General features: G+C 30.4%; 3 protein-coding genes across 9 annotated transcripts; 1 reads left to right on the top strand and 2 right to left on the bottom strand.

The window, feature by feature from the left end:
* Nucleotides 1-464: 464 nt before the first annotated feature.
* LOC143201979 (tubulin monoglutamylase TTLL4) lies at nucleotides 465-15,535 on the bottom strand. 5 transcript variants are annotated; one of them, XM_076413238.1, is made up of 15 exons: nucleotides 15,386-15,533; nucleotides 14,832-15,166; nucleotides 14,036-14,776; nucleotides 10,377-10,513; nucleotides 6,569-6,769; nucleotides 6,276-6,444; nucleotides 6,107-6,215; nucleotides 4,766-4,973; nucleotides 3,930-4,273; nucleotides 3,613-3,871; nucleotides 3,379-3,552; nucleotides 3,252-3,325; nucleotides 2,226-2,277; nucleotides 975-1,128; nucleotides 465-715 (listed from the first exon to the last, which is right to left on the bottom strand). In XM_076413238.1, the coding sequence occupies exons 2-14, from the start codon at nucleotides 15,107-15,109 to the stop codon at nucleotides 1,025-1,027; spliced, it is 2,850 nt and encodes a 949-aa protein (XP_076269353.1). In that variant the 5' UTR covers nucleotides 15,110-15,166; nucleotides 15,386-15,533; the 3' UTR covers nucleotides 465-715; nucleotides 975-1,024. The 5 variants fall into 5 exon arrangements, with proteins under 5 accessions (XP_076269353.1, XP_076269361.1, XP_076269370.1 ...); XM_076413246.1 differs by having other exon boundaries at nucleotides 15,473-15,504; XM_076413255.1 differs by lacking the exon at nucleotides 2,226-2,277 and having other exon boundaries at nucleotides 15,386-15,535.
* Nucleotides 15,536-16,043: 508 nt separating this feature from the next.
* On the top strand, nucleotides 16,044-21,998 carry Vps11 (Vacuolar protein sorting 11). Of its 2 annotated transcripts, XM_076413229.1 has the most exons (19): nucleotides 16,092-16,161; nucleotides 16,217-16,285; nucleotides 16,341-16,389; nucleotides 16,448-16,514; nucleotides 16,584-16,780; nucleotides 17,222-17,399; nucleotides 17,451-17,540; nucleotides 17,590-17,822; nucleotides 17,879-18,209; nucleotides 18,473-18,639; nucleotides 19,285-19,556; nucleotides 19,610-19,786; nucleotides 19,844-20,009; nucleotides 20,518-20,659; nucleotides 20,712-20,949; nucleotides 21,009-21,174; nucleotides 21,228-21,347; nucleotides 21,402-21,602; nucleotides 21,659-21,998. In XM_076413229.1, the coding sequence occupies exons 3-19, from the start codon at nucleotides 16,343-16,345 to the stop codon at nucleotides 21,888-21,890; spliced, it is 3,024 nt and encodes a 1,007-aa protein (XP_076269344.1). In that variant the 5' UTR covers nucleotides 16,092-16,161; nucleotides 16,217-16,285; nucleotides 16,341-16,342; the 3' UTR covers nucleotides 21,891-21,998. The 2 variants fall into 2 exon arrangements, with proteins under 2 accessions (XP_076269336.1, XP_076269344.1); XM_076413221.1 differs by having other exon boundaries at nucleotides 16,044-16,161; nucleotides 16,341-16,514.
* Nucleotides 21,999-22,624: 626 nt separating this feature from the next.
* Nucleotides 22,625-23,469, bottom strand: mRpS21 (mitochondrial ribosomal protein S21). 2 transcript variants are annotated; one of them, XM_076413446.1, is made up of 3 exons: nucleotides 23,351-23,469; nucleotides 22,892-23,050; nucleotides 22,625-22,825 (listed from the first exon to the last, which is right to left on the bottom strand). In XM_076413446.1, the coding sequence occupies exons 2-3, from the start codon at nucleotides 23,036-23,038 to the stop codon at nucleotides 22,709-22,711; spliced, it is 264 nt and encodes an 87-aa protein (XP_076269561.1). In that variant the 5' UTR covers nucleotides 23,039-23,050; nucleotides 23,351-23,469; the 3' UTR covers nucleotides 22,625-22,708. The 2 variants fall into 2 exon arrangements, with proteins under 2 accessions (XP_076269561.1, XP_076269551.1); XM_076413436.1 differs by lacking the exon at nucleotides 23,351-23,469 and adding an exon at nucleotides 23,262-23,340.
* Between the last annotated feature and the right edge of the window lie 1,115 nt (nucleotides 23,470-24,584).

Below are 24,584 nucleotides of genomic sequence, written 5' to 3'. Positions count from 1 at the left end.
ATTTCACTTTCAAGATCCTAAAACGTCTTCATCAGAATGACTTGAAAAAATAAGTGTAATTCCTTCTTCCAACTGTATAGTGAAGTGCATATAATATATAATTATTGGATTGAATTGATTGGTTTTAACCGGATAGCTATGATTTTTTTTTCACAGAAAAAAAACGTATTTTACAAGAAAAAGCCCTACATTGTGAAAAAAGCATTTTTATAGTTAAACTCATGTAGATTATGCATCTTTCTAAAACATCTATATGGTATTTCAAAGAACATCTCTTTACAACGGGAGGTCTTTTGGTGTAACTTTATTTGACAATGTATCCATAAAAATGTTGAGAAAAACTACCCTTTTTAGCACTAAAGATATTTTCGGCCTCTTACTGCTTTAGAAGTTAAAAAATTACACAATCTAGGGCAAAAAACATATATTTCCAGCCATGGAACTCAAAGGTGTAAATTAAATACGGATCGTTATAATTAAAACACAAAATATTTATTAAATTATGTAAAATTAATTGTATTGAAAAAAAAATGTATCTGTAAATTGCTATTACTAATAAATTAGAAATAATTAACATAAAAAATATTTAATACACAATTAAATGCAGAATATTACATTTTCTGAACGAAATAAAATACACATAATTAGACTTTGGCAGTCGATGCTGGCTGATTCTGTGGCTCAAATTAATTCTCTTACCTCCCTTAGATTAAACCTGGGAAAGACGACTGTTTAAGAATCGAACATTTTAGCGTTAAATTTGGGAGAATTGCGATGAAAAACTACTTTAAAAGGCAAAAAATCGATTTTTAATTTCTTAAAATTCTTAATGAATTATAGAGATTGAAAAATTGGTGCTTTTGCTTAGTTTGTTGCTTTTTATGGTGAAGATTCACAAAAATAAACCTTCTAAAATAGTTTCTCACTACATCGCAACTGTAGTTACTAACCCTAAGAAGTAAATATTTTCTTACCTCAACAAGTGTTCTAACACGTGCAATCACTCTTTATACTAGTAACTTCTTTAGACATAGTCGCCTTCATAATTTCGTCTAGGGGATGACTCTGGCCCTCTAAGGACGGTTGTATATTCATAGTTTCCACCCCAAGGGTCATATTCAGACAATTCTACAAACAATACAAAATTATAACTTCCCGGGTAACGCAGCTATGCCATTTAACATAACATTAGTTGTAATGCTCCTTTGGTTTTACTTGCTAATCAATGTTTTCTACGAAAGAATAATCAATAGACAGTTGCTATTTAAATTAATATTAATTTTGTTCAAGCTCAATGATATTGTATAACCGTTATAAAACAACTACAATCAATTAATGTTTTCTTTTCGGTGAAAAAAAAAAAACTGTCTGAATGATTTAAGGAACGCCTATAAACGCTAAACATATTATATCTAGTCTATTTGAGTTATATAGGTCTAAATCTAGGATTAATCTAATTAATGGTCACATGTATTGATATAACGTCTCTACCACAGGTAACTGAGCAAATATTTCCAAATAACAAACATATATTTCAATAAAAACCGAAGACTTATGTACACTTAATTCTGTTAAAGGAGGTGGGTAAAAATTAACCTTCTTTTCATTGGTCATAGTTATAAAAAGTTCAAACATTGACTTTTTACTAATTACTTCTTTCAGAGTGATAGATTTGTTCTGTAATTAACATACTAATTTAAAAAAACAGAAGAGGGCATCGCTGGAAGTTGTGTAATAATTCAATTATTATCTATTCAATAAAAAATGCACAATTTTTATTTAGGTCTTTCGTATGTCTATTAAGAAAAAAATGAATTGCATAATGAGAGCAAAAAGACTAATCTTTAGGCACCTATTTTATTAAGAAAATTGAAATATATGTTTAATTATTAATGATGCCGGTTCCCTGTAACTACAAAGAAAAAAATTAAACGAGGTAGGGAATCCATTTATATATTAAAACGAAAAAGATGGAAGGGATTATTAAAGAAAGGCTAAGAACTTTACCTAAGTTATTCACTAATTCGATACAGAATTAGTCTAGTTTGCGATTAGTAAATGCTCTCTTTGATTAAGACATCAATTTAAAAACACTATACCAACTTTCAGCGAGTTTTTAATTAAAACAATATATCGCTTATATTACAACCATCTGCTTACTATACTGATACGACTGAAAGTTGGTATACCTGCTGCACACTGTCACAAAGGCGGGTCCCACTTACTGCGGCATTGTGAGCACATACTGTGTAGTGCTGACAGAATGAAATTTCTGGCCTTTTCATACGGATTTTGGTCCAAACAAAAAACTTGGTGAAAATATTGCGTAATGTGATGAGTGAGTATAACGTACGGATGTACAGAGTGTGTGGCAGGTTAATTGTTATATATATAATTTGCTGGATCAGTTTAATAAATAGGTGTTCACTTTATAGTTAAAATGAAAATGATGTTAAGAATGATATCAAAAACTACAGGTGGTAAAAAATGTCTTTTTTTAGTACAGTAGAAGTTCCTTATTCACGGCTTTATTATTTAAATTTTTTGAATATTTCAATTACACCGGATTGCTAGCTCTTGTATTTTTACTGAAATAAATATAATCGCACTTGTAATATAAAAAATATTTTGATGTTTAGCATCTTTATCCTATATCTTCTATACATTGATAAGTGGAGTGAAAACTTCAGATCCTTATTAGAATTTTTTAGATAGTGAAAAATAGTGCAGAACACTATATTGCACATATAATTTTTATTAGAAAATCACCTTCACCATTATTTGACGGTAAGCCATGTTAATATACATAACTAAATTTTTTTAAATAGTTTCGCCAGGTATTTTATTAGTGCTCTTTGTATGTTGTAATGTGTCTATACATTTTATTTGTTACTTCTTTATAACTAATTAAAAGAGGTCAGAAAGATTAATAATTTTAAACATTTTCAACCTTAAATATATCAATTTTTTGACGGATTTAATAGAAAATCAATCTATCCCATATATAATTATTTCTCATATATAAATATATTCATATATTTTGATGCTAGCCCTATTTTAATGAATAAATAGCTTTTACAGTATTTAAAGTGATGTTAGAAAATAATTTCAAAACCTACAAGTGGTAAAAATGTATTTTTCTGAACTGTACATATATATGTGGAAAATAGAAAATATAGCTGTTATTTCAAAAGCGGTGTTGAATGTAATTGTTGATAAACACATATTTTAAAATAGATTCCAACTCTTACCTTAGATATCGTACTTTGATTGGCGATCTTTAAATGAACCTTTTGAGCACATAACGTCTGAAGAAGGGCGATACCTGTAATAAAATTCAGTTTAAGAATAAAATTAGCTTGTAAGAAATAAACTCACCATCTTCTCTACGAGATGCGTATTTTGTCTCCCAGGCATCAAACAGTCTATTATAATACCGAGCTTCCATAAATTCCAAGTATTTGTATGTGTGAGCTGTCGGAAATATTCGCTCGAATTTCCCTTTAACCACATACTCGTCTTCCGCTTTTATCAGTTGTCTAACATCATCTCCTACAAAAATAGGAACAATATTTTCGACGATCTCTATCTTTTCGTTGTTATTTCTCTTACCAGTCAAATCCTTCAGTATGTCATACACATAGTCCTCCCTGGATTCAAATTCCGTAAAATGTTGGTGTTTATATCGTTCCTTTTTCGTCAATCCCCTGGTATAAAGACGTTTATCAAAGCACTGCGGTGGATTTTTCACTGTTTGGCTCAACTGAACGGGAAAATGGAACTGGGCCATATCAAATAGGGTTTGAACTAAAGGTCCTTTAACGTGCGAATCTAACGGTGAAGCGCTATGTAAACTCGGAGATATGTTAACCTAAAGTAATTGACCAAATTTAATGTTGTGAATGTTTTTAAATAAATAAGAGACTTACTTCAAGTAACCATGGTTTTAAATGTTCATCTAAGAGGACATCGATGCCAAACAACTCATAACAGTTATAGTAACTATTCATGTTTTCCTCGCATAAGGGCGTGATCAGAGGCTCAGACGATATTATTGTTTTTATGACAAGCTGTTGCAAATTCTTCCATAACGTTTTCGTATCTACACCCTCATCATGCATGTATTCTAAAAGTTTTGTTAGAGTCCACTTGTGGCCGTGGCAGGCGTTGGCGTCTTCGTTCGCTGTATACTGACTCGATAATTTGTTGATACTGTAATTTGTAAGATGCATGTAACGGTCTTTTAAATCCTTAACGTCGTCGCTGTATTTTGCTAAAACGTTAATTGTATATTGATTGGTTCTATGTTATAAAAATATGAAAAATTAATTCAAACATTTAGAATATCAGGGTGGGCCATGTGTTGATTTTTTGACGTGGGCCGCGATTGATTTTGATCGCGTTAATAATAAAAATCGATTCGATCAGATCGACATAGATTTGACAGCAAGATCGTACAAGTCAATAAATTCAAGAGAACTTTCTTTGGAAGAAAAATATTTTTCTGCAATATGCATTGAGAGCACAAGCCTTCCATAAATTTCGGTATGAAGGCTTTATATGCATTAGGGAGAAAAATAATCAAGTAATCCATGGCATAAAGCTACAAAAAATTAAAAACATCCTAAAAATTATTTTGAGAACTATAATTGCTTTTCATATTTTTCATATTTAAAAAATAATCCAACCCATGCCACACCATATAAGATTATAAATATAAAATATAAATATTTTTTTCAGCATCAATCACTATCAGCTAACTTACCACTAGCAAAACGCGCTAGACCATCTGGATATAAGTAAATTCTCAAGGGATGAAAACTAGTTACCAAGACGTACAGTCTTAGGTCGAATTTGCTGCCGTTTATGAGGTAGGGATTGTTAACATATTTTTGACAAACCAACGAAGTCTTTTTAGGAAGCTGGGACCATTTATTGATTACTTTGATTCCGGTACCGCGAGCAGACGCAGGCTGAAAACAAATAATTTATGATAATTATACGTAATTAAACAGAATTATTATAATGTGCCGTTTTATTTATTTATCTATATTAATACTGCTGCATAAATTAGTCACATATAAAACGGGACATTAATATCTCAAATGAATAATAAATGAACTTGTTTACAAGTATTTTCTATTTATATGCTGTTAACCAATTAACTAAAATAGTTTCTGATCATTCAATGCACAGTAAAATGTAATGAGAATATAATTTAAAAATATACTTATAGGATTAAAAATATATTAGATGGAGTTTAAAAAAGAAAAAATGACAAGGTCAAAATTATACAGTGATATGAAAATAGGATATAAAATGAACAAATAGTTGTACAACTTTCCTTTTCTAGTGGTCGAGAAACTTTGGCATCTTTCAACATAGCTCCCGTCTCAAGAATTTCCAGTTTTTTTTTCAGAATACATTTAAAATTCCTCCGTCAATCCTGGAAGGCAGCAGATGGAACCGCCGTGGCGACTGACGAGAGGTTTTTGTTGCGTTGCAAGAAGTAGATGTTTAGGTGCAGATATTCAGTCGCCGATGATAATTTAGAACACTTTCCTCACTCTGTGGTCGTTTCCACACTGTCCACCCCTTCGAAATTTCTTGTAACTGTTTTATGTTAAGTCATTTACCAAATATATTAAAATATTAACATAAAACCATAACCAAAAATATTCACACGGTTTTAGATGTCAAAGATTGTATTCCTACGTATTACCTCCAAATTAGGTACTCGTAGATTGTGAATATGTAATATTTATTTGTAATAAGAAGACGAGTTTTGAAAATATCGTCGTCTGAAAAATTATTTTAGAGTTACTTTTATTATCAACTAGGATTTATCTGGACTGAACCTGCTGCTTAACGTGGGGTTCGAATCACGGGTTAGGCATTATCCAGCCTTGTTATTGGAATAAACGGACCATCAGTCATGATACAAATCATAGAAATTAACACCATTTGATTTCTTTTTATGAGGTTATGTAAAACTAGTTATTTAAGGCGATTTATGTGCTAGCAACACCATTAACAGAAAAATTTTAATTGAAACCATCAACCGAACCGAACAATTTGTGTATGATAAATTATTAATTGCTCTTACCGGTTTTATAATCCACATTTCCTTTCCACTGTTATTTTTGAAATCCCAGTTTTGTTTTAACAATTTAACTTCTTGAGGTAGCACATAGGTATGAGGTAGAAAACCAAACCTGTAAAATATCAAACCGTTACTGAACAATCTTTACGGGGATCGCTTACGGATATCTTACTCTTTGAGACCATATTTACTGATCATCCTCTGAAAATTTCTCCACAGCCTATCTTTCCTTCCAAGTTGGAAAGTACCAGGAAAATGGTTGAGTTTTTGGGTCTCCTTCAATGTCTTGAACATCGGGGATTTCATGTGTTTTCCCCACGTGCCCAGCCATTGATTTGATTCTGAAATTGAAATGTATAGTTTATATTATCTATTATTGTAAAAATAGGAAAATTATTTAAAGGTTGTATGGAATTGGGGACAAAAAGGATGGGACAAATGGGTGCACACCTCTACTGAACTCACTTCGAACTAGTACAAAACCAGAGTTCGTGAGCGTTTTCCTCACAATAACCGGCGTGATGGTACTCAGTTTCCATTTGAAAAATTTCCTACCCGCAGGTAATTTGTATGGAGATTCTAATTCGTATGACCTGAATTTGATATAAGGTGGAATGTTTGGAAATAAACTGGAGCGGACTGGCCAAAAAACTGATTCACCGGAACCTAAAAAAAAAACAATAAATAAATCAAACATAGACCAGAACGGGTTTTTACCATTTTTTCGCTTTAAAAATTTTAATTTAAGGAACGAAAAACACATTGAACGTTAACAGTACATTTCAACGAAGCACTAAGCACGGTGAAAATGTAATTGTAAGTCAAGGTATTGGTTTAAACGGGGACACGATTTGGTCGGTGACATGAAAAATCCACAAAATAATGTTGTTTTCAAGAGATTTTTCTCGTCCAAGAATAATGTTGTTTTCAAGAGATTTTTCTCGTCCAAGAATAAAGTCTCGCATCTTGAAAATGATGAAATTAAATCCCGCTATTTGTATAAATACATAAGCACTCAATATTTTATATTCAGGATACACAGGTAAGGTTGATATATTTATAAATATGTGAGTGAAAAGGTTAAAGTAATTAGTTGAAAAGAATTGTTCCCAGGAGAAAATCGGTGTCTCGTTATGACACACGCACAACTCTAATAATAATAAAAATATCACACTTTTAATAAATCAATTCAATGATATATTGCCTGTTCGCAACAGGGTTTGCTTGATTTTAACCGTGCCAAAATTCAGACATTCTGTAAAAATAAAATACTGTCTGGAAGTTTTTATGTGACATGGATGATGACACATGTTTTTTATTGAGTACTTGCCGTGCCAAACAATACAAATTTTCAGAGTTATTTTCGGGAAAAAAATCAGTCGTACAGCAAAATTAAATACAACATACACACATAATCTAAATACTGTCACAGTTAAGCTTAAATTCGGAGGAGTATATTAAGAAATTAAGGAACTACTAAAATTAATAATTAAGAATTATAAAATATATCTATTTGAGAAAAGAAAGCATTTTTTTTTTGGAATATTAGTTCGTAAAGCAGCACTTATTTTGGAAAGGCCATAAAGGATTAATGCGATGCAGGAGATGCATTAATGCTATTTCTTGTAAACAAATTAGTCTTAATGACCTGATAAGAATGTATTCATTGATAAAGGAAAATTATTGACTTTAAGATTACAACAGTATAATATGTAATATCTACGAACGGGATGTGACGATGAGAAGAAAAGTTCAAGTCACGTAACACTTGGATTCTTATCTAGGAACTAAGAGGTGATTATATTAACGAGAAGAAATGATCACACAGAGCAATCCAACCCAATTCGTTAAATTTGGGCCCTAACAAGTTTATATTGAGTTATATTGAGTGACCTGAATGAATATGAATTCAAATACAAGCTATAATCAAAAACCTATATTATTGGTCAGATTTAGCTCCCTTCAATTTCAGTGATGACATGTGTAAGTTTGAATCGTCATAAAAAGTTAAATTATTTTGAGCCACATCTCAATTCAAATTCAAGCTGTAGCTAAACATCCATATAATTGATCAGATTTAGCTCCGTTTGATTTGATGGGTGAATTCCAGAAATTTGAATCACCATAACAGATATCTGGTGAATTACATTAATCCATCGGTCAGATTTAACTCTCTTTGATTTCAATGATGTATAAATTAGAATCACAAATGTTGGATTATGTTTAATTGGAGACAATAGTGAAGAAACTACACGAAAATTACAACAGGCAAGTGACATATAAATAATTGGACCTAGACTTGGAAAATAAAAATTAACAAAAGTAAAGCTGTTTATGTCCTGCTCACGTATAATCCGATGGTACAAGCACCAATGATAATGAATAATATCATCCCATATAACAGTTCAATTGAAAAGTCCCCGGCCTGATACATCAATGGCGCTACTAGAATTAAATCCATATGTTTTTTTAATTAACCCTAACCATCAAAAGATGCGTGTATAAATTTGACAGCTGTCGGATCATTAGTTTGCGAATTATAGCATTTTGACTGAAGCAACTTTTGTTGTTACTGTGAAAAAAAAATGGATAAAAAGGAATTTCGCGTGTTAATAAAATATTGCTTTTTAAAGGGAAAAAATACAGTTGAAGCAAAAATGTTAAGTTTAGACGTGGTGAAATGAGCACCGAAGACGGTTAACGCAGTGGACGCCCAAAAGAGGTTGTTACCGACGAAAACAATCCACAAAATGACTTTGAATGACCGCAAATTGAAACTGAATGAAATAGCATACTTTAAAGATATCAACTGAACGTGTACATTATATAATTCACGAATATTTGGGTATGAGAAAGCTCTGTGCAAAGTGGGTGCGAGCTCACTTTTGACCAAAAGCAACGACGAGTTGATGATTCGTAGCAGTGTTTGAAGATGATCAAGCGTAATAAAACCGAGTTTTTGCGTCAATATGTGACAATGGATGAAACGTAGCTCCATCATTTCAATCCGAAGTTCTATCGACAGTCATCCGAGTGGACTGCACACGATGAACCCACTCAAAAGCGTGGGAAAACGCAACAGTCGGCAGGCAAGGTTATGGCGTCTGTATTTTGAGATACGCATGGAATAATTTTCATTGACTAGCTTCTACGCAGCGTTATTGGACCGTTTGAAGGACGAAATCGCCGAAAAACTACTGTATTTGAAGAAAAAGAAAGTGCTGCAAAATGCATCGTGTCAAAAATCCATGAATTGGGCTCTAAATTGCTTCCTCATCCACAGTACTCTCCAGATCTGGCCCCCAGCGACTATTTCCTATTCTCAGCTCAAAAGAATGCTCGCTGGGAAGAAAATTTCGTCGAATGAAGAGGTGATCGACGAAACTGGGGCCTATTTTAAAGCAAAGGACAAATCAAGGACAAAAATGGTATCGAAAAGTTGGAGGATCGCTCTAATCAGTGTATCACCCTTCAAGGGAATTATGCTGAATAAAAATGTTACCAAAAAAATGTGCTTTACTATGGTAGGCCGGCGACTTTTCAAGTGACCTGTTAGCAACGACGCTCCGAATGAATCATGATGCAAACTTCGCTGGAAGGAACATGTGAAAAAGAAAAACGGAATATGATTACGGAATTCAATTATGATTAGGTTCCGCGAAAACTAATATAAATACAATACAAGTTTTCCAGAACAATGTCCTGAGAACAAATGTAGGTGCACCGAAATATTACAAGATTGATTACATACATCAAGACCTCCTGATACTGACTGTCACCCAGGAAATCAGAGAAGTGTAAGGAGACATGAGAACAGACTCCATTCTCATGTTAATATCGAAGTAATACTACTTTTGGATAACATCAGAACAGGACACAGACTTAAAAGAATCAAACCATTTGATCTTATGTAATGTAGAGAGGTATATTTAATAGAAAAACAGTAAAAACAGTAAATAGTAGTGTTAATAGATAAATATTTTTATATAGGTTCTCCTAGATATATACCTAGATTTAAGTTAATAAATAATTAATAATTGGGTAGTAGTAAGTTAGTCAGCAACGACTAGTAACAATGTAATAAAATTCTAAAAAATGTTGAATCTATTATAACTTAATAAAACAAATTAGATAGATATTTTTGTAATAAAATTTAAAATTAAGGTGTTCATTAAGGACAGTAAATATCACAATTATAATTTAATTTCACAATTTCAAAGCAAGCAATTTCAATTCTAGTATACTAAATTAATAAATAAAAACCACGACTAACCTGTTTGACTAATTGTTAAAGTAGTGCTGGAATCTTTTATGCTTTCATCTGTCGATATAGGATCACTGGAAAGACTGTCTGGTTCCTCATCCAAGGTATCATCCTCTACGGTATCACTCTCAGATCCACTATCCTCACTAAAAATAGACGATTTTGAGCACCATTCTATTTTCACGTTTTCATTTTAATTTATAAAGAATTTGAGAAATTACTCTTGGGGGTTTCTGTAGGCTAAGTCAATAATATCCCACTTCATATCGGTTAGACAAAAATTCAAATCGGAAAAACCATTTGCATTCTACGAACTAGGAAAGCGAGAAAAATTCGCGCACTTTCAACGCCACTCTGCATCTAATAGTGTGGAGATTTCCGCGGGAGTAGGAGTCAGAAGTGAGCATAAGGTGTATTTCAATCTCAGATTTGTTCATTGAACATCTTAATAGTCGAGAATATTTTTCGTTATATATTTTTTTAAGTGGGGCTAAATATAGATAGGTCTTCTAGAGGCCTGTTTATAAATGTATTTTTAAAAGACGCCCAAATAAAGCGCTCGATTATTGTTTGTGATATATTTTTTTTTGTATTTCGAGTTAAAGAGAGATGGGTGGGGGCAGGTTCTTTCAAGAATTTTAAATTTAGAAATTCCTTTTTATGCGCCGTAATCAGTGAAGTGGAATTATTCCAGGATGACTCAAAACGTGCAGGTTTATAAAAATAGCCCGAGTTTTTAAGACATTCGAGCGAATACGTACATTCAAACGTATTTACGAACAATTCAGTAAACATGAGTAATTCCATCCGCCGTCTTTTGTTTTTCTTTATAAATATGCTGCGTTTTATCAATTTAAGATATTGCATGATGCACTGGTTACTAAACATCATTCATACATTAGCACTAATCATAATAAGATAGGAACAAATTTTCACAAATATCGTCACATCACTAAGCTGACCTAAAAATTGGAATAATCGATTTTGACCTCATCCAAAAATAATTTACGTGCTATATATAGTTCAATGGAATACTTTTTACAGATTACAAATTCAGCCAATACGAACATTCCATTTTAAAAATAAAACATTTTAGAAACATGTGGAATCACATCTAGCCTCTCGTTAATATAATGCTAACAAATCGAGAAAACTATCGGGGAATAGATCTTCGATTCTATAAAAGTGCTTTTTTTCATGGAATAAACGAGTCGAGAAGAGTGAGGTCATTAATAATCTCCAAACCGAAAAAGCAATATACTGATATTGTCAAAGCAACCTGTTGAGTCAGTTAAAAACTGATTATAGTAGTAAAAAGATGCTTGATTCGTTCAGAACAACACACCCTAACACAAAAAAAATACACAAAAGATGGTTGAATTAAAATAACGTAGTAACATTATATTATAAACACCTATATTATTAGCCAGATTTAGGTACCTTTGTCTTCGGCGATGAAATCAGTCACATAGACTCACCAGAACAAGCGTATGTTGTAATATATAAACGAATGATTTCAAATGCAAGTTATAGTCGAACATATTATTTGTCAGATTTAGCTTCCTTTGATTTCAGATACGAAATTTATAAATTAGAATTACCAGAACAAAAGTATGTCGGATTATATTGAACAATCTGAGTGAATGTGAATTCACATACAAACTATAGTCAAACGTCCATATTCCCCTCTGGATCTTGAACAATGTGAAATTTTGACAACAGTAGATGCAATTACATGAAAACTATTGTTGTTGGAGTTGGAGTAAATATTCAAATATTTAGGATATTTAAAGAGTTACAATACAACTGAACCGCACTGAAAGCTTTACGCTGAAAGAATACTGGAAGTTTTTCCTAGGCAGTGTAGATTAAATACACAAGCAAGATCAAAGCTAGAGACAATGGGCTATAACTAAAGCAAAGGCCATACATCAAAGATAGTTGTTTTAGGTTAAATTGGAGAATATTTTATATTAAATAATAAAATCCAAGGAAATTACATTGGGATGTATATTTTCCTACAATTGCTTTTTTTAATTTTATTTATAGAACTTTTTTACTGGATGCTCCTTACAACGATGAATCCAAGAAATGTTAGAAATCAAAATTTCAACTGAAGATTAACCAATAAGTAGCTTACAATTAAATACCAAAATACTAAAATAATAATTAAATGATTTATAATTAATTAATGGTTTTATAATGTTTTAGAAAAATATTTAATATTTTTAAAAAATATGGGCTAACAAAAATAACGATATATCGGTTAAAAAAATGCCGGTCAAAAATACCGATATTTTTTTTCAGAAGGCAGATCTATAATTTTTCGGCATCCCTACTACAATTACACCATTGAAGTGAATCAGCGTAAGTTGTACCGTATAACATACTTACAACACGTTTTGAAACCACGTGCTTTTCTCAAATCTAGGTTTTTTAATATTAGTTATATAATGGAAGATTTTCCAACGCTGGGTAGGCTAAATAGCATACTAAATTTGTATTAATCTTATAATTAAATTGATATGTTAACGCTGGTTTCTTAGGATTTAAGTGGCGATACCAAACCAAAAAGTCTATTTAGACGAGACAAAATAAAACGATCTGATCTGAAATAATATTCTATTCGACCATCATCGATTTCATAAAGGAATATCGGATAACTCCACAATTAATAGTGGCGTACTGGTTAATTCTCTCAGAGCAAACAAAGGTATGATGATGATGAAGCATGTTATCATAAACCAAAAGCAATAAACATACTAGCTAAACACGACACTAATAATTAAGTGAGTAAATAAATGTATTCGTGAGCATATATTTACTGAGAAAGCAGACTGTTCAATTAACATTCAAACATGATAATGATTATCATGATAGAGAAACTACACATATTACAAGTCAACCTAAAGCGCTCAAAATTGTCCTTTTTTCCTGGTTGGAACTTCGGAGTTTATAAGAAGTATACAAAAACACTCTCCAAATAAAATGTAATTTTTGACTATAAATGTCAAGTCAATCCATTTACAACTATTTACCGAGTTTTGTTATTTATATTAAACGAATTAAAATATTTAAAAACTAATAGAATAAATAACCTATACATGTGTCGCTGATATATTGGAGATATAGAAGGAATAAAAATAATTATTCCCTTTATTTTAAAATACTGAAATTATATGGATAGTAATTCCGATTATAATACCCAATTATGAGAAGAGATATGATATCATGGCAACCTCACTATGACAAATTATAAATAAATTCAAGAAACTTTTCCGTTATCGTTTTTTTGGAATATTTGGAGCATATAATAAAAACACATTTCTGTTAAAAAACAATGTCATGTAAAATTCCAAGTCAATCCTTCGATTATCTGACTTTTGTGAACATAAGAAAGCTGAATTGTTACCTACTAAAAATTATTAAGCTGGACATACTTTGATATAATTGAAAATTAATTTCACAGAAATAATCTAACATACAATACACGAAAATATGACAATGCTTTCTGTTAAAATATTATCAGAAACCACTAAATTATGCATGCTGGTTTTATTAATTTTGAATAAAAAATTTTATTTATCAAACTAAACTGGCAAAACTAAAATTTTATAAGGTAAGTATGAACATTAAAAAAATGTGTTAACATTATCATAAGGACTTACCCTTGAAATCCCTCTGTTTCATTAATAACTGTTTTCTCCTTCAACTTCCTAGTTTTGTTTATATTATTCCTTTTCACTTTTAAAGAAACTTTACCTTTACTAGACTTCAAGGTAGAACCCTTTTTCTCTTTCTTCACTATCTTTGGTTTTATTTCTATAGGAGTTGCGATGAAAGTCTCCCTAAGATGATCTCCTGTGTGTATATCAAGATTAATAACCTTAACATCGTGATTTGCATAGACCCCATTACGTAGGATTCTAAGTTTCTCTTTTAACCGGTCTATCTCTTTGGAATATCTATCTCTATCTATTGGTCTATCAAAATAGGTGTCAGTCTCAAAACACAATGGTTTCTGGTTGGCTATGTCTTGCCCCTTGTAATCAGATAACAAACAATATTCTCTGCAATTAGTGAAATGAGTTTTTTCACATTCCATATTGGCATTTTGTACATCTTCACTTTCACTATAAAATTTCGATTTTGCCTGATGAAAACTGCTACATTTCGTGTAAGACTGACAGGTGGTAGGACCATACTTTCCAAGTGACTTAACACTGTCTATAATTTTTCCATTATATTCCATTGACTCTAGAGTTTCGTAATTAGTTTTGATATCGACAAATTTATTTAAACCATTGACAGTTTTCAAACATTCTGTGTCAGTTTTTGAGACCGTCACATTATGTGAAGGCTGACAGTTATTAGAAATGTAGGAAGTAGGAAGCTCTACTAAATTTGATCTAAAAGAAACAAAATAGATAAACTCTAATAAACAACAGTTAGCAATAATGTTACCTTATTCTGCAACAATCAAACTTAGACTCATGCCATCCTTTAAATTCATACTCCATATCCCTATTCTCAAATTCATTACATCTGTTATGTTTCTTAGGAGTTAATGTTTTCATTTCTTTACATTTTTTCCTGCATGATTCATTTGTTTCACTCCTAGATCTCCTTCTGGGCGAATTCCTTTCACAATTGGTACACCAAGAGCTATAAGGATATTTGCAAAATTTGTCTCGGGATTCAGGAGGGTGAGAAAATGGTAAGCTAAAGTTGCAATCACCCATTTCCAATAATAATAAATACTACCTCCAAAAATTGTATAAATTCATAACCTAGGTCACCTGTAATATAGCAAAATTCTAATTTTATTATATTAAATACGTAAAAATAAGGCAACATGAAAAAAACGTGGTGTTACATTTTAAAAATGATAATCATACATCCAAAATGGTGAATATTATAGTGACAATACGAATATAAAACATATTATTTTCAAGTAATTAAATAATATCTAATATAAAAACTTAAATATAACTTAAATAACCACGCATAACGCTTACCTCAATACTAAAAACTAACAATATCAAATATACATAACCATAACTAAATAATTAGTAATATTAAAGTAAAGTAATACAAATCTGTACCATCTTTAGTGCCGTCTATAGAAAGACTTGATATCCTCAACAAGCTCAGACGAACATTGGACAGGTTACTTTATTTCCCTCAATACTGTTTATTAACGACGTACGTTGTGGCTTTAATCGAAAATTGAAAAAATGGATGCCAAGTCTCGTGTAGTCCGAAATGTTTTCCCGCCGACGAGGTTATTTGAAATTTAACCGGCTACTAAATTTTAAATTGCTGTTAAAAAGGAATTAAATAATTCGATAATTATTTTTGAAAGTATAATCAAATTTTTAATATCAATGTTAACTAATGAAACAAAATAATTTGTGCTAAAATAATTGTGCATACAATAATAATTGTGTTGACTAATGAAATGTTTTAAGGAAATATAACATTTATACTTCAATTTGAAATAAAATTACAACAATGAAACCTTTCAATAATATTTCATAATGAACATGAGTAAAGTAAAATTTATACACAAAAAATTGCCAACTTTATACTGTTATTTTAAAAGTTGGAGGTTTTAAAAAGAAATCTACTCTGTATAGCTGTAATTATGGCGTGTATCAATAGATGTCTCATTTCAATCTAATGTCGAAAAAACAGCTGTTTATTGTTATGATCTGATCTTTAAATGATTGTTAGTTATTGATTATATTTTTTCTTGGTAGTAAATGCATATAGAATAATGGCATTTTTAGAGGTATACTATTTGTATACAATGTTTTTCATTTTTATAATTTCGATTGGTGTTTTAGTGGAGAAAATTTCCGTTTTTTCTTTTAAAAAAAAATATAGATGATGGACATCTTTCAAATTTATTGAAGGTATAATATTAATTACTAATGATTATCTCATATTATGAAGTATATTGGTTGATAGGAATGTACAATTGTAACCTCATCATCTGGAAACAATCATTTAATAATAGGTGATTCTGTTGGACAAGTTTACATAATTTCAAGATCTTGGAATGCTGTTTCTTTTAGGGCTTATGAAATTTCCATTAGTCATACATACCAACTACGAAATTCTCCAATTTTGGTCACAATAGGTGTAAGTATAGCTGGTGTGAAAATATCTAATATAATATTTTTAATTTAATAGATAATTTTTTTGTATTAGAATGATGAGCCAGGTGTCAACCCACTAATAAAAGTTTGGGATACAAGTAGATTGGATAAAAATAATTCACCATTTTGCTATAGAGTAACTAGAGCATTAGCTGACAACAGACCTGTTCAAGTTAGTGTGTTAGCTGTACATGATAGCTCACAGTTCATGGCAATTGGCTTTGTTGATGGTTCTTTAGTGTTGTATAGGTAGGGATGAACATACATATCATACATGAAAATCTTTTGGTAGTTCTGCATGTTTTAAAATGTTTATTAAATAGGTTTGATAATATAATGTAGATATAAGAAGTGGCAAATTGTGACTTGAATGGTGAATAGGCCACAAGTCATAAATCAAGAAGTACCAATTGTGTGTTAATAATGGAATACTATATTCGCTACAGCCACATTTTGTTTGTCTATTTGGTCTAACTTTGCTAGTAGCATGTTGCTACTTCTTTGTAATAGCTATTAAGAAATTCGGATTTTACAATAAGAAATATAATTTATTTTTTTTTGCAATGACTATAGTAATAATCGAGGCACATCAAATTCTCTTTTAAAGCTTCTCTTAAATGGTTTGTTACTGATGGATTTACTTTAATTCAAATAGGAATAAAAAATAACATAACTTATTTGTAATTACAGGGGTGATATTACTAGAGATCGAAGTTCAAAACAAAAGTGTTTGAAAATTTCTTCTAATGCCAAGTCTGAAATTACCGGGTTAGCTTTTAAAATATCAGGTAATAAAAGTTTTCTTTTTGTTGCAACGGATCGTGCTGTAATTGTTTTTGATATTACTTATAAAGATAAAGAGCAACAGGTAATTTCTAATACATGTTTTTTGATATTGAACTAACATATTAATTTTTAGTGTCCTCTTGATAATATAGGTTGTAACAAAAGATGTACAGTTTTAGCAGAGTCTATGCAAGAAAATCATTTTATGGTCGCCAGAAAGGATGTAGGTTTAATGTTGTTTTATTTTATCAGATTGACAGATTATTTTTCAGGCAGTGTATTGTTACACATCAGATGGAAGAGGGCCTTGTTACGCTATAGAAGGTGAAAAAATAATGCTGGAATGGTTCCGTAGCTATTTAATTATAATATCAAAAAGTAATCGACTGGGTTATGCAAATTCCTCAACGGGTACAGGGACTCCAGCTAGTCAGGAAGACTTAATTACAGTTTTGGATATATACAATAAATTTATCGTTTTTTCTGGAATATTACCCAATATAAAGTAATTTAATGGTTTAATTATTTGATATTTATAGTTACAATTTGTTTTTGTTCCAGTGCTGTTTTCAGTGAGTGGGGTTCATTTTTCATTATCGATCAAGACAGCAACGTATATCATCTGAATGAGAATGATCTACAATCAAAGCTTTCTCTCTTATTTAAAAAGAATTTGTACGATATTGCAATTAGAATTGCCAAATCCCAACAGTACGATTCCGATGGTCTAGTTGATATTTTCAAACAATATGGTGACCACCTCTGTGAGAAAGGAGACTATTCTGGAGCTATTGAGCAGTACATAAAGACTATTGGAAAACTTGAACCAAGTTTTGTTATACGAACCTTTCTGGATACACAGCATTTGGACAAATTGACGATGTACTTGCAGGTAAGTTAGATTTTTCATATACAAGGTTGTCAAAGTAGTTTCGGTTTTTTTCTAATAAATGGCTTTAAAGTCACATATATGTAATAATACTTGTTCAATCAAGTCATACTACATGGATTTGAGAGTCCTCTAGAATGCTCTATGAAAACGGCATATTAGTTTTTGAAACGTATATGAATAATTTCGTTCTGAAAAAACATGCAAAAGCCGAAATTACTTTTTGCTCATCCATTAATCGAAATTTAAAAATAATAAGTCGTTAGGCTCTACATCGACAAGGTCAAGCTACGGAAGATCATACCACATTGCTGTTGAATTGCTACACAAAATTGAATAATTCTTCTGGTGAAATGAATAGTTTAAAGGAATTTATTCTTTCCAAGGATGCTGATTTAAATTATGATGTAGATGTTGCTATTAAAGTGTGCAGGTGAGGATAAAGTTCATAATATTGCAGGTAACATACAAGGTGCATTCAAGAAATAGCAGGGAAGTGAAAACACTGATTTTTACTTTAACAAACTTTTTTATTTTGTTCAAAATAACTTATTAGGATACTATACAGTGATTTACATATCATCATGAATCCATAATCTTGGATGACCATTAGTTAACACTTCGTTAAGACTCTAATTCAGATACCGTTAGCATTCTATTTTTCAATAAACCGTTCTCTAATTGATCTTTTTTTAAAATTATTATTGCTGTTAAAATAAGTTTCTTAATTATAATATTTTATGTAATCTAATTTCCTGTTTAGTAGGAGTCTTATATACAGATACCAAGAAAGTCACTTTCAAATCTGCGATCACAAAAGTATTTGTTTTTGTTTATTGTTTTTTAAATATCACTTTATAAGAAACGTTAATATGAGTTTCTTGTTCACCCACTGTCACTTCAACAAAATGAAGTAATTACTCGTATTCCTTCATTGATCTTTGATATCCACTTTGTATTTTAAGATATGCCTTAAGTCAAGCATTTATTAATAATCATTAATCATCATTAGTTAAAAATTAATGTTTACACAATTGATGTTTTGTGCACAATTTCTGTAATAATAATTTTATTTAAGACACGGCAGTCCGGCAGAAGCCTTGATGTTGGCAAAGAAGCGCGAGAAACACGATTGGTATATTAAGATTCAAATCGAGGATAATCAAAAATACTCGGAAGTTTTGGAATACATTTCGAATTTGAATTTCGAGGAGGCGGAACATTATATGAAAAAATATGGGAAAGTTTTAGTAGAAAATATTCCAGTAGAAAGCACTCAGTTTCTTAAAAGACTTTGTACAAACTACAAACCGGATAATAGCCCTATCATTTCTGAAAACGCGATTGCAGGTAATCTATTGGTTACCGGTATTTCTTTTAGTTTATAGTGATTATTTCATTAGGAAATTTTGATGTTATCCAAAAAGCCGATCCTGAAGATTTTATCCCTCTGTTTTTAAATAAATCCGAGCGTTTGGTAGAATTTTTAGAACATTTAATATCCGAAGAGTGTGTCTTGAGCATGCCAGTGTATGATACTTTACTGGAACATTATTTACATGTTTGGTCTAAATTGGAAGGTAATATCTTATTTTTTTAAGGCGAAAAATAAAACTTATTTCATGTTGTAATTAAAGGTATTAGCGATAAAAATAAATATGCTCACAAAACGCTGAAATTGTTGCAAAATCCGGATATTAAATATGACAAGTCTCAGGCCTTAGTCGTTTGTCACATGCATAGTTTTAGTGAAGGAATATTGTATTTGTATGAAGAACAGAAACTTTATCAGCAAATATTAAGGTAAGTATTACAAATTTTATTCATAATTAAATTCGAGTGGTTTTTTTTTGAATCTTAATGATGATAAGTATCGTCGATTATTACCAATGGATAGTGTAACATTTTTGGCCACAGCCTTCTATGTTATATCGAAATATTCCTTTGTTGGACAATTCTATTTTAATTTACTATTTAGACAATGAGAAGAGACCTAAAAAATATGACGAGCAAAGTTTTTTTTTCGTAATTACGATACGATTAATACATTTTTAATATTGTTCTACTTTGTTACCCTCTATGAAAAAGGTATAATTGAATTAAAAACAAGAACGAGAAAAATATTATAGCTTTCTATTTGGTAGAATATTCCCTCTCTTCAAAATAAAAATATTAGAAATTTTAATTACAAAAAATACTTGATCGTTCTATTAAAATAGTTCTTTAAATATTTTAAAATTAATAAATAGTTTGTTAAATCATATATGTTATTTTAACTGCGTTTCTTGCTAAATTATTATTGTAAATTTAGGTACCATCTATCAAAAAATGATTCAAACTCGGTATTAGCTTGCTGTAGAAGGTTCGGCCATCAAGAGCCTACGTTATGGGTTCAAGTTTTATGGTCTTGCGTTAGAGATAACAAACAACCATCCATTGAATTGTTAAACGAGGTAATAATAATAATTCGTTTAATGCTGATGTGAATAACGATCTATATCGTAGGTTTTAACAGTCATAGCGAAAGAAAAGCTGTTTTCGCCACAACTGGTCATAGACGCAGTTGGTACTGGGAATGCTGAGATTACCCTGGGTCATATACGATCGTATATAATGAACGAATTTCAACAGGAAAACAAAAAAATCAACGAGACTTCGGAACTCACGAATAATTACCAGAGAGATACCGATAAGCTCAAAGAACAACTGGATGCGTTGAAGAGTGGTGTTACTTTTATAACAAGTAATTTTGTAACGGATTTTATTTTTTAAAGTGTTCATTATGTCACTTTTATTTATTAGGTTCAAGATGTGCCGCATGTCACCATCCTTTGGAACTGCCGACCATTCATTTTCTTTGCAGTCACAGCTTCCACCAGCACTGCTTTCAAACTTTTTCGGATGATGACAACGAGTGCATCACCTGCCGACCTAAGAACATAAGTCTTCGGGAGCTACTGGAAGCTAGGTACATATTTTATTGCTGGCTGTTATACGCGACTAAAATAGTTTTATCTTTAGGGAATATAACAAGGATTTACACGAAACTTTCCACTCACAACTCGAGAAGGCTCAGGACGGATTTTCCGTTGCTGCCGAATATTTCGGCCGAGGTGTTTTTTACAATTTTAAAGTTTTGAGGTATAGCTTTTTCACTAATCATTGGTGTTATTTAATTTTTTTGTTATATAATAGAGACGAAACTGTGGAGAAAACATTAGGGTTAACAAGTTTCATCGATACCAAAACTCAACCAAAGTCGTCGCCGAAGCTGGATCAGAATTATAAAAATTACGGACCCGGTGCGGAAGCTAGAATTCGACAAAGTGAAAATACAAATAGCCAAATTAGTCTTGATTCCGTCTCAGAAGCGAGAATACGACTCCAAGAAAGCCGGTATGTATATATCTATAAAAGGTATTAACACATATAAACCAGAAATTTGTTATCAGATATGGTAGTTCTGTAACGTCAACATCTTCAAATAAATCGGCGCAGTTAAAAATAAAAAAGTACGAACAAAAAAATGGTGCCTCGAAAAAAGCTACCGCTTCAGTTAACCCTTTTGAAGTGGACATTTATGATGAGAAAAAAAATCCATTTCACTCTGATGATGAGTTGGATGAAACAAACCCTTTCAGAGAAGACTACAATTGTGATAAAAACCTGAATCCATTTAATTAATATCATTCTGATAATATGCTTTATGTCGTGGTAGGATGTATACAATATTTCTTATATATTTCAAATTATTTTTATTTTTAAGCTTTAAATAAATATGTTATATTTAAATATTATGTAGGTTTGATTATTTTTAACTTGAACCATAAAAAAACGAAAATATACACAATACTGAAATAAATGAAAGTTACTATAAAAAGCATAGAATGCAACCGTTGAAACGACAGGGGAGTTCTGATATAAATACTTTTAATTTATTATTTTATATCCGAGGGCATATTCATTTATTTTGAAGGTTTGAATATGTTAAATTTATCTATTATATATTTGATGTGTGTTAATTTAACTTTAAAAATTTAAAAAAAATACAGCAGAAAAAGTGAAATTTAAAATAAGTTATATTTTACAGGGATCAAAATACCAAAATCAAAATCTATTGTGCAACACTACACTAATAATATTGTATTACACTAATAATAATACTGTATTTTTTTTAGTAAATGAAAAATCTAGTTAACCATACAAAACAAATTGTTGTCACTTTTTATCTGTCCACATCAGTTTACTTTAAGTGAATATGATCCAAAATGCAGTTCAATGTACATTTTTAAACTTAAATAAATCACTTGTTAAGTGTATCAAAGTATATTTGCGAAAAGAAAAAACTTATTTGAATGATGAGTGACATAAAATAAGTTTCTTTAGAGCTACAACTGGTAAATATTAGTAAAAATCTATTTCCTTTTAAAACAATTCAAATTTATATTAAAAGAACTATACAGGCATAAATCAAACTGGATACTAAAATAAACTACATAAAATTACAAACAACCTGGATATGGATCTACACGATTTTTCCTTAGAATAAATTGAATTTTCCTTTCCATATCTTCATTGTATATGGCTTTGCATTTTTCAAAATTAACACGTCTTCTATACTAAAAATAGAATAAAGCATACCAATTATCATTAATTTTAAAATAGTAATTCATATGTTTTGTTACCTGATAGGGTTTTTCGTAATAACGACATCTTCTGTATTGATCTAAAATACCCTCACGACCTAATATTCTATTTAAAACTCTACAAGCTGCTTCAACGTCATTGTTTTGGACAAAAACTGTTCTTGCTATAAAACTGGCGTGTCGCATTTCGATTTACTTCTACAAAATATTTTCTAGTACGAAGCTGATTTTATTTTAAGGTTAAGTTGTAAACTGAGGTTAGAATGCCATGAAAAAATAGGAAACTGTTTTTCCACTTATTTAGGTATTGTATGTTGGTAGTCATAATTTGTAAAATAATTTAAATAAATCTTGGAAAATTCGAAATCAAGAGAATATATTAGATTAGAAGTTAATCTTGAAGATATACCATTAGTTATGATCAAGAGCCGATTGTTATACGAATATCAACATTTTTAAAATCCTGCGCATAACGTTAACATCACATAAAAAATTTACCAAAACACGCCCTGTCTTTATGTAAATTAACCGCAAAATAACGAAATCGAGAATTCCAAAATGAAAAATCGTACTCATCGTATCCATACGTGGGAGCGTCAAGGTGAAATAAACTCATTTTGTTTCTTTTTCCAATAAACATTATTCCTAAAATTAATAGATGACATTTTTGCGTGTCCTTTTTATTAATTTCTGATTCCTACCGTATGTTATTTGTTGTATTATTATTTATCATATTAGTATATAAAATGTTTATGTAATTGGTAGTGTAATATACCACAACTAACTAATTTTATTATCATTTATATCATTATCATGACGTTAATATATTTTTTATTCTGTATTTAAAACATGATTAAAATTCTATTAATTTAAATGTTAAAATTTTTGACATTATTTTTCGTGACATTCATATTTACCTAATTTCACTGAAACTAATAATAATAATTAATTGATAAGTGGATATATTTTGAATGATATTTCAACAATTCCATAGATTTTCCGAAATACCTATTAGTAAAGCATAAGTTGTAGTATAAGTTGATTTTTAGGTTAAACATTTTAATTTTTAGACTAGGTGATTTGAGGTATTCAATTAACATATTTTTTACTTTATATGTTCATATTTAATTAAAATTTATTGATAAAGCACTGCTTGTTTTATTAAATCAGAATTACTACATATTTTTCTTTCCATTACTTATTAATGTTTTGTAGATTCTTATTTTTATAGATGTCCTTTTTGATATGTTATTAATTATTTACTAATGCTTCTAATTATTGCAATTTTTTTATTTTTGCGTTTTGGTTATATATTCATTCCTTCCATTCATTTATCTCTATTGAAATTTTTTCGTCGATTTTGTTTCTTTTTGTACTAGTTCTACAAGTATCATCGTATTATTCTAATATATTCCTTCATTTCCTTTTATTCTTTCTCTTTTTTTTTCTTTTTTTTTCATAAGTTTTTTAATGATTACTCCCTTGAACGTAAAATATAAAATTAAGCGTTTCTGCGGTTATACCATTAAATTGTTTGTGGTATAGACAATGCCTCATAGCTTGTATTGAAATAGTATCTATCATTTTTAGCTTAAAATAATTTTTGTAATATGTGTGAGTAACTGATTCAATTTGCTGACGATACTTATTGTGAATAACTTAGTTCTGAAGATCAAGGTAATAAATTGGGTGGAATATATTTATAATGGTATGTACTAATAGCTGGGTTACT

This window comes from Rhynchophorus ferrugineus, unplaced genomic scaffold (assembly GCF_030347505.1).
Source record: "Rhynchophorus ferrugineus isolate W39M unplaced genomic scaffold, kcgeb_rfMv2 rfM1, whole genome shotgun sequence".
In the NCBI taxonomy this organism is placed as follows: Eukaryota; Metazoa; Arthropoda; class Insecta; order Coleoptera; family Curculionidae; genus Rhynchophorus; species Rhynchophorus ferrugineus.
Note: the sequence above shows the minus strand (reverse complement) of the source record. Positions and strands in the feature narration are given on the sequence as shown.

Bases quoted from the DNA above. Each gene is read 5' to 3' on its own strand.
- LOC143201979 (XM_076413238.1), bottom strand. From the start codon at position 15,109: ATGGGTGATTGCAACTTTAGCTTACCATTTTCTCACCCTCCTGAATCC. The intron at 3,872-3,929 runs GTAAGTCTCTTA...CAATTACTTTAG, and splicing joins TAAAACCATGGTTACTTGAA to GTTAACATATCTCCGAGTTT. The intron at 1,129-2,225 runs GTAAGTGGGACC...TATTGTTTGTAG, and splicing joins TATGTGCTCACAATGCCGCA to AATTGTCTGAATATGACCCT.
- Vps11 (XM_076413221.1), top strand. The intron at 16,781-17,221 runs GTAGGGATGAAC...TTGTAATTACAG, and splicing joins GGTTCTTTAGTGTTGTATAG to GGGTGATATTACTAGAGATC. The intron at 17,541-17,589 runs GTAGGTTTAATG...ATTATTTTTCAG, and splicing joins TTATGGTCGCCAGAAAGGAT to GCAGTGTATTGTTACACATC.
- mRpS21 (XM_076413446.1), bottom strand. From the start codon at position 23,038: ATGCGACACGCCAGTTTTATAGCAAGAACAGTTTTTGTCCAAAACAAT. The intron at 22,826-22,891 runs GTAACAAAACAT...TTCTATTTTTAG, and splicing joins ATTACGAAAAACCCTATCAG to TATAGAAGACGTGTTAATTT.